The sequence below is a fragment of the Tachypleus tridentatus genome, chromosome 11, assembly GCF_004210375.1.
Source record: "Tachypleus tridentatus isolate NWPU-2018 chromosome 11, ASM421037v1, whole genome shotgun sequence".
NCBI lineage: Eukaryota > Metazoa > Arthropoda > Merostomata > Xiphosura > Limulidae > Tachypleus > Tachypleus tridentatus.
In genome coordinates, this window is record NC_134835.1 from 72086165 (window position 1) to 72096452 (window position 10288).

At 33.3% G+C, this 10288-nt stretch overlaps 1 protein-coding gene across 1 annotated transcript in view; it reads left to right on the forward strand.

Annotated features, from left to right (window-relative positions):
* LOC143232441 (transmembrane 9 superfamily member 2-like) overlaps positions 1–1948 on the forward strand; it is a 43818-nt gene extending 41870 nt beyond the window's left edge. The window contains exon 18 of the mRNA XM_076467900.1: positions 107–1948. Within this exon, the coding sequence (XP_076324015.1) occupies positions 107–174 (68 nt within the window). The 3' untranslated portion in view covers positions 175–1948. The remainder of the gene's footprint in view (positions 1–106) is intronic.
* The last annotated feature ends 8340 nt before the right edge of the window (positions 1949–10288 follow it).

Below are 10288 nucleotides of genomic sequence, written 5' to 3' on the forward strand. Positions count from 1 at the left end.
AAGAACACATTTTTTGACATTTCATTGGTGGTATATTTTTTTGAATGCTTATCTGTACACTAAATCTGTTAATGGCTGTCATGTTTTATCTCATTTTTTCTTACAGGAACCGTTGGATTTTTTGCCTGTTTTTGGTTTGTGAGGAAAATCTATAGTGTAGTGAAGGTAGACTGATTATTTCTCAGTTGTAGAGTAAAAATACAGCACAGAGTGAAGCATCCACCCATGTTTACTGTCTGTTCTGATTCTCTAGAATAAAATGGAGGGTAGTGAGGTACAGGGAGTTTTTGAAAGACCCTTATTATGGGAGACCTTAAACTTGATTATTGATTCAAAAACTTTGTTAATTTAAGGCACTACAGTGAAATTGAAGGTAATTTATCAGTTACTGTATTTATTTTACTTCCAAGAACCTTAACTTGAGTAAAATATAAGATAACATAATGAATGATTGTTTTGTTTTTTTAACCTATGTCAGTAGCAGGTAATTCCATTATAGAATAGTAATTTTCTGATGTTTTATTTCTGATAAGTAAGCCTATATAGGTTATATAGATAAACACACACACGTTGTTGATAATTTTAATTTAATATCTCAATAAATGTTGGTAATACTTAACATTTTTCTGAATTTAAAGAGAAAAAATTTTGTTGTTTTTTTGCACATTATTATCATAAAAAAAAGTTTGGGTGAATTTTTAACTCTCTTTAAAAGTTGAATTTCAAATACCTATATTTTTTTTTACTAATACTGGTAGCTAAAAGACATTTACCATCTGTTATTAAGTAAGATGAGTAATTTAACCTACAGTGTACTGGTAATAATTTGAAACTACTAAAATTATTAATTGATTTTTAGCAGTGATATTCTAGAAACTTTTTTCATTATTATATTATTTTCAAAAATTAATTCTGAACTGTTTTGTTTTCAAAAACACATTAATTTAATCTCATGCATTTTTTTTTATTGAGTTTTAAGTTGCCAAAAGAAACAGGAACTTTAGGTGAAGGTTTGTGTAAGTTTTGAGATTCCTGTTTACACTATGAAATTCAACCTTAGTTACTGAAACCATGCTTGTAACCACCAAATTGTGTGCACTCTAGTCTTCCTTCACCAGCAGTTTGTTTTTAGTCACCACTGAATGGACATAAATAGTTTAGTGTTAAGTTTTTCCATAATTGTAGTTCCAAATACCATTTACCTGTTTCACTGGTGATAGTTTTGTTTAGGTACTAATACCTGTATTTAAATTACTAGAGGTGTATATTTCATGTGAACTACATTGTGTTCTGATTTGTTTTTCTTCTCTATTATTCTCTCTGTTGCCTTCAAAGTAGGATATTAGTTTAGTCAAGGTTTCTGTACAAATGTAATCAGTTTTGTGTCAAACCTTTAAACTGTAGGTTCTTTGTGCTCATTAAACATACTCCCCAAAATGCATTCAAAATGTTTCAAAATACTAATTGCTATGTATGATTATTTTATAAACAGGTTACAGAATTCAGATTTAATTATATTTATGTTGTTTTGTTACTAAACGTCTGATGCAAAATGGCTTTTGTTGGCATTTGTAGCTGTTATTAGATTTTTTTAAATGAGAACTAAGCAGTATGGTGTCACTTCATGATAACAGTTTCACACAAACATACACTTGAAATTTGTGTTAAAAACATTAACCTGGTTTTAGAGTATTTCTGCATTTTATTAAAAAAAAAATTCTGGAAATTGAAGCAAAGAATTTGTTGCATAAGAATAAATGATTCGAGCAGTTAATCACTGAGTTACTAACCACATTATTTGAAAATGAAAAATTCCATTGTTTTGAACAAGTTGGGAACTACTGTAAAGTCTTTCATTGCTGTAATGTAAACATTTTTCTTATTGAAGCCTGCAGTTAGATTCATTATGTAATTTCTGTCAAACTAATAATAAAAAGTTTGTACACTATGTGATTCATGCTTGTTATATATATTTTTGTGTGATAGCTAATCCTATAAATCATGTAGTAGATGAGATTGATTAGAAGCTACCATGAAAAAGTTTAGAATTTTTCTTAAGTATAGGTCTACATCTTTACAGTTTGTTTAGTCTAGATTTTGGTATGTATATAAATTTTCTATTTTTTCAAAAGATTTAAGGCAAATGATTTTCTAGTTAAAGAGATTTTATTCACCAATAAGACTCTACAAAACATCTTTTCTCTTATTTACTTGAATGATCTATCTGAAATGATAAAACTTCAAACTGTATTTTTCAGCTGGCAAATAGAAATATACAATAAACTAATACATGAACTGCTGTTATCAGAAGTTGTTTTGCACAATAGTAACTATAAATTGCTAGAAGTTAGAATGTGGTTTACACCAAACAGATTGTTTAAAGTGGGCGTTGTGTCTTTGTGTAGGTTATTTCCTTTTTGAAGGCATTGTAAAATTAAACCAAATGTATAACCCACAAATTTCACCATGTGCAATTTGTTTTCAGAAGAAATTTTAACAGAAACAATTATCAAAAACATTAAATGCAGCTTAGTTTATTTTGAACCTTTTTAACATATTTAGTATGCCTTGGTAATGAGTATAGTTAAGATTTCAGTGTATTTTGTATCCCTTTGAATGAGGTGAAAACACTTATTAAAATAAAAAAATTAACAAGGTTTTAAGTAAATCTTTCTACTCACTTTCATTTAAGTATTGATAGTGTAAGATCCTACTATCATCTGTTGGTAAATATTTTGGATAATTCAGACATATCAATATATATGCCTATGGAACCTAATTAAACGAGTTTTTTAAGGCTTTCACTTGAAATGTGAAAGTACTTCTGCAATTGACAACTGAGCATTTATGCCCCTCTCACCATGTGATATGATGACATACTTGGATCAAATGTTTTTTGTTGTTTTTTACGTAACAATCACATGTTAAAATCTCTATGATGTTGGTGACAGTTCAAAGTTTTGTTAGAACATTTTTGTAATGTTAGATTTATTAAAATTCGTATTTGTTAAAACATCAGAAAAAATAAAATGGTATTTCTGACAATTCAGGCTGCTAAGATACTGATGTAGTTCTTCAGAATGAATAGATATATTTATTCTAATGCTATTTTCATTATTTTCTTGTGTTCGTTGGATTGGGAAACTTAACATCTGATGTACCTTTATGACCATTACTTCTAATAACAGGATAAACCATTGTAAAAGAGACCTTACTAAATATATGGTTTTGTGGTTTAAACCAGAGAATTATGATGGTGAGTCAAAGAGTATGATACTTCAAGCATGCGTAAAACAGATTCTGATTTAATATTGAAATGTTATAAAAACACGTCGATCAAAGAAGACTAAAGTTACGGTAAAGAGTAGCTGTTGAAACAAGTTGTTAATCATTTCACAATAGAAATCCTTTATTTCGTGGCTTCACATTCAGCCATATTTTAGCTGCAGTATTCTCAGGTGAACTGTTCTCAGGTACATAATGTATTTTGAGTATACATGTATCTAGTTCACTTCTAGAATTAAAAACTTATTTGGAATGGTCTTTGGTATTTTAAAACATTCACTGCATTGATTTTTTTTCTGGGTTCAAGGAATTTTTGTACAAGTGAATCCTGTTTCGTTTGTTGTTGTTGTTTAATAACCATGGCTGTACAGCTGCAGAAGTAAAACAGTGGATATCGAAAAAGCCTTAAGAATGATATCGGTATCTCTGGAAGCCCGTTATTTTTTTTTTTTAAGATGTGTTAATTATAAAGACTTTATCACATGATCTTCACAACAAATAACCACTAGTTAGCTTGATGATTTCTCTACGATGATACATGTAGCATCCAAATAAACTGTATCTCTGCTAGGATGTAGGTAAAGAGAACTATTGTATGATGTTTGTACTACGACGTAACGTGGCTAAAGGGTCAATTAATACTATTGTGAACATTGTCATAGAGCTTATACTCACTTGGCCATATTTTTGTGCCACCACTTTTCCTCTGTATGGGTACCATCTAAGTGAAGGTCGTTTAAGAGGTTTGTAAAAGTTGGTATAACTTTGGCTTGAATTATGTATAAAGAGAACACTCAATGACGTATTTTAGAAGTGCGAGTTTTTGCATTAGGGGTTAGGTTTAGCTTAAAAGTTAGATATAAACGAATTCTTTGTTGCGTACAGTTTATTTACTTTCTGCCTCGGTAGACAGTTTTGAAGCTAAAGGCCATTATAGAAGTAAAATTCCTATACGTTTATTTTTATCTGTGTGCGATAAATATTGGGTTTCTTGGTTTACAAGTGTTTGAATCTCTTCATTTCTAGCATTTTGTTTCATTTCTTCGCAAACACATCCGTTTGATCCTCCATTTATTTTTCATCATGCTTGTTTACTAGTATATGATAGTTATTATATGAAAGTTTTCTTTTCAAGTTCATACATCAGTCTCTAATTTGTGTTGGTTTTTGTGCGTTTCAAAACATGTTTACGATTTGCAAAACGAAATTTACTTTGAACGTTCATGTAGGACATGTTTCATTAACTTTATCCTCGTCGTTAATTTTTAAGTCTGTAGGATTTTAACGCTCGAAACCGGTTTTTGATATTGGCGGTAGACAAAGCATAGACTGTCCAATGTGCAACTTTATGGTTAACTATGAACAAACTTTTAACTTCTTGGAATAATTTCAGCAGTTGTGATAAACTTGATCCTTCATAATTGTATATTTTAAGCCATTTTAATTAAGCCTAACCTAATAGTATCTCAGCACTTCTTCCGTAAACCAATATTTAAACTCTTTTGTGGCATTTTTTTCCTATATTTGTGTTCAAAAGTTTTATTTGTGTAAATAATATTATCGGAACAAATTTCTCGCAAATTTTGGAAGTGAATCATTTGTTGGTTTTGCCACACTTTAAGCTGTGTTAGAGCACTATTATTTCTTAAACATGTAAAATTCTAGCGCAAAATCTGCTTTAAATACATTGGCGATCAAGTTATAAAATTTATGAAACCTAAAAAAGATTATATTTTGCCAGGTGACAGTGGTAATTTAGTATTTGTTAGTAAAGTACTGACTGAGTACCTTATAAAGTACATACGCGATGTCTGGAAAACACGTAGGTTCAAGAAGTCTCTAATACATGGAATGTGGGGGCCACAAAATTATTAGCCCCAGGGCTCACACAACTAAAGTACAATTAAATTATCAACTTACTAGATTAAACAGTAATATTAAGTTACAATCAGTTAAATCGCCAGTGTGTGCAGACAACAAATTTATTCCTATTTTCAAATAATTTAACAAATTTAAAACGATACTTTCTAGCACTTAAGAAAATAAATGTTAGAGAAAATAGATATATAATAAATTAGGCGTCAGTGAAACATAAAGTATACAAGTCAAACTAAACGTAACTTGAAATATTGTCTTCAAAGATTTATGTACGCAATGATACTATGTCATTTTCTCTTCTGAACGCAGTATTGGAACAGATCGTTGAATACAGTTGCATTAAACAATGGTTTTAAATTAATCTAATACAGGGGTCACCAAACGTTTTTCACAGGGGGCCAGATTACTTGGGGAATGAGAAGCGCGGGCCACATGATCATTATGTTCAATACTCATAAGCTGAAACGAAAGCTCTCTGTAAAAGACTTAACACTAAGTTTAGGATGCCACATTAGCCATGTGGGAGTAACATGCAATACACACATATAATAAAAAACAAACAGAAATACAACCAACATTTTTATTTACCAAAAGGTTATCAAAGAAGGTGACATTAGCAAAAACAGTTATCACATTGCACATAGTGAGTACATATCTGAATTTCACTGAGCCGCCAAAAAGTTAGTGAGATTTATGAAATTGGCGTTTGGCTTTCAAAATATCTTCAATGTTCGGTTTTGAATTGCTGCATCCAATCATTAGAATTGCTTTCAAATGTTCACCAGTCAACCTTAACCGATGTACCGACTTCACATGCTTCATTTTTGAAAATGCTTGTTCACAGACATAAGTTGTTCCGAATACTGATGCCATACCAGATGCGAACTGCTTCAGCTTTGGAAAATCATCTTCAGGTATGCAGCTGTAAAATTCAATAAGTTACCCTCTCTGTGTTTTGCTTTCAACAAGTCATTTCCTTGCAAATCGATGACCTCCAGCTGAAGTTCCACTGGCAGGTCATCAATGACACAATCAAAAGGATTCTGAAAAAGGAGAATGTCACTTTCGATTCTGTCGAGATCCGAAAATATCTCCAAAATATGCTTATTTAGATCACCAATAACCTTTTTCTGAAACTCCAGATTGACATCTTCTGTGATTTCAGCATGAAACTCATTGAAACACTGAAAATGAGAGGGGTTTCCTCCTTCCAAATGTGCTTCAAACAATGACAGCTTTCTCCGAAATCCTTTAATGATTCTATAGAGATCACAGAAAAGGTTATTCTTTCCCTGAAGTTTCAAGTTCATTCATGTGGGATGTGATGACAACCAGGTGGGATCCGACAGAAGTGGATTGGCTCTATATTTCTCGATAAGAAATATATCTATTTCTCTTCTCAGCTTAGAAAAACGAGACAAAACTTTACCGCAGTTGAGCCACCTCACCGCCGTGTGATAAGGCAAGTCACAGAAATCTGAATCAATTTCTTCAAGAAACGCCTTGAACTGGCGATGATTAAGTGCAGGACCCTGAATGAAGTTCACTGCAGAAATGACTGGTTTCAGTACATAAGAAATATCTAAGTCTTTTGCACAGAGCGCTTGGGAGTTGAAGATCTTTCAACTGTTTCCTGATCAGCTCCACCAGACCCTTCTTTACTCCAGCCATGATTTTTCCTCCATCAACTGCTACACCTCTAAGCTGATTCCACTGAAGGTTATAGTCTTACAAAATTTTATGCACTTCCATTTAAATGTCTTCTCCAGTTGTTCTTCCGTGCATGCTGCAAACTGATGCCAACTCTTCCGTGATCTGAAAGTCAAATTAACTCCATGAATGAACACGAGAAGTTATGACGTACTAGAGAGATCAGTAGACTCATCCAGTGCCAGAGAATACCATAGGAAGTTTCTAGCTTTTTGGCGTATCTGTAATGCGATGTTCTCTCCAAGTTCTTCTGCTCTCCGTATAACTGAAGTTGCTGATAGGCTGATACTTTCAAAGAAATTGGCTTTTTCAGGACACAGCTCATATGCTGCTTCCATCATACACTCTTTGATGTAGTTGTCGTCAGTAAAAGGTTTTCCTCTCTCTGCCACCTGGCCCGGCATGACTAAGCGTGTTAAGGCGTGCGACTCGTAATCTGAGGGTCGCGGGTTTGCATACCCGTCGCGCTAAACATGCTCGCCCTTTCAGCCGTGGGGGCGTTATAATGTGACAGTCAATCCCACTATTCGTTGGTAAAAGAGTAGCCCAAGAGGTGGTGGTGGGTGGTGATGACTAGCTGCCTTTCCTCTAGTCTTACACTGCAAAATTAGGGACGGCTAGCACAGATAGCCCTCGAGTAGCTTTGTGCGAAATTCCAAAACAAACCTTTTATCATAACATCTTGTGTTTGACAGCTTAAAGCGACCATCGGTGTGATTTATTTTGTTATGACAGTCGGACATTTGATGAAATGCCACTTTTTATTTCCAAGCAGCTAGCTGCTGGCGGGCCGGACAAAATGACCTCGATGGCCGTATCCGGCCTGCAGCCCGTAGTTTGGTGACCCCAGATCTAATAGAATATGGTCAATAGAAATGTTGTGCTGTAAAATAAACAATGATTTGTTAAATAGAGATGAATGTCAGCTGTTGATGATGCAGTTTTGGAAAGAAATATAAACTTCTTATGTATAATACTTATACGAACATTATAGATTACAGTGAGTTAAACCTTTTTATTATAAAACAACTGTTGTCACGTTGGGCTGCCATGTGCATACTAAGTCACAAAATCTAGTTGTGCGTATTTGGTAACAAATCCTTAACCATAGTCATCTAAGTATTTTAGTCTTAGGGCCACTTTATCAACTTTCTCGTGTTTTTGTAAAATTTACTATGCCTAATGTCTCATACCTAAATATTTGTAATAAATAAAAGAGACGTAACATTATTTATCATAAATACTTATGACAGCTATTAAAGCACAAAGCTGTTGTCGTTTAAACTAATATGGTATTTCATAATTTGAAGATTCCAGCTTGTTTTCGAGTTCAATAAGGTGTACAGTTAATTTGTTAAAACATCTACATTTTTCAGATGTTTGGTAAAAGCTAGACAATAAGCAATTTGGGCTCTGTCCACCACGGGTGTCGAAATCCTGTGTCTAAAGAAATGTTGGATAAAACAACACAGAAAATGACTGTAAGAAACAAGAAATGTAAATCACTTTATGAGTCGAAGCTTAATGTTTAGTACTATTTTAGCCCCCCACTAGTACAGCGGTATGTCTTCGGATTTACAACGCAAAATCAGGGGTTCGATTCCCCTCGGTGGGCTCAGCAGATAGCCCGATGTGGCTTTGCTATAAAATACACACATACACACACAGTACTATTTTACACTTAGTACAATAATATAGGCTTTCAGAGCATCACAGAGAATTAGGGAAATGCTTGATTTTAACCATGGACATTAAATGACAAAGCTATCTGCTGTATACGACTAGCCCTATTGAAGCCACAATACTGTATTTCATATATGATACGCTTTCCTGATATCACACTTGAGTGTTTTATCTAAAACGCTTTAATGTGGTCACAGCAACGTTTCTCATATATGACAGGAACGAAGTTCTCAAAACAAGAAGGATAGATACACAATTCTGCTGGTTGAAATAGACTTTTGAAAAAAGAAACAAAAATGTTCGTGTAAATATAAAAAAAAAAACGAGTTGAATGTGAATTAATAAATGTTTTTTGATGAAATGTGTATCCAAAGAAGCAACTCAAATAATTCTCGGTACCAGTACCCCTTAAAAAAAAAAAAAAAAAAGTACCGATACATAGTGCAGCTGAGTACTACTGCCAGAATTTTACTCATGGTTATATATGAACTCACATTAGTGTTTTTTATATATGACACGACTTACTGAAGTCACGTTACCGTGTGTTATATAAATGAGCAAACATATATTTCTCTTATGTTACAATTGTTATAAATGACAGAATAAATTAAGTGTAAGGGAGATGTGTTGATGATCAATGGAAATAGGAGTGTATTGGTTGAAGCGAGATTGGACGTGTGTTGCGTGTAGTTGGAAGCCTTATTAAACTCTCTTGGGTTTTGGTGTTATAATTACTTTTATAATTTAAGCTAAATAAACTCTGAAAAGATTAAATTCGGACGTTTATTGCGAGTATGTAGATTATCTTTACTGTGATGAAGAAGAGAAATAGTGTGATCATGTTTATTGAAAAAAGTGAAACATTCAGATAGATTTGCTATTGTAATCGTGGTTCATACTGCAGAACCTACGTCATCTGGTGAGCTGTGATTTGAAAATGTTTCTCTTGACGTATGAAGGATGACCGGACTGAAACCATAAGAAACTGTATTTGTCAGTCGGTTTGTAATGTACAGATGCTATAAGATTGTCACCACCAGTCACGGAAATATTTGTCAAGAAATAAAATGGTTTGGTGGGAAATAAAAGATGTGTATTGAAGTAATGGGTGAAGGACTAAACTAGCTGAAGAAAGTTTTATTTGAATTTCGCGCAAAGCTACACGAAGGCTATCTCGCCCTTTCAGCCGCGGGAGCGTTATAATGTCGATTAATTCCACTATTCGTTGGTAAAAGAGTTGCTGGTAGGTGGTGATGACAAGCTGCCTTTCCCATAGTCTTACACTGCTTAGTTACGGACGGCTAGCGTGGATAGCCCTCGTGTAGCTTTGCGCGAAATTCAAGAAAACAAAAAACAAAACAAGCACACAGTAAGAGTTTCATTGCCAAGATGTTATTTATATCCTTAGTTGCAACAAGTATTTCGATGTAGACTAGATTATGTTGGGGAAGTGTAATTTTTTATAAATTTAAAACATTACACCTCAGAACGGCGGTTATTGCAAGGGTAACTGGGTAAAGTTATTGTTGATGTGTGCATAGCTTTCATTTTAGTAACGAAATTCTATATGTTTACCTGTAAACTTGACACTTGACTTGGTTTGTATAGTTTATTACTTGGGTATTCCTCATAAAATTTCTATCGTAGTTAATTCGGAAGTAATAAGATCTTTAATTATAAAGCTTATTCAAATCATTTTGAACGCAAAGTCTTAAACAATACGAATATAGTT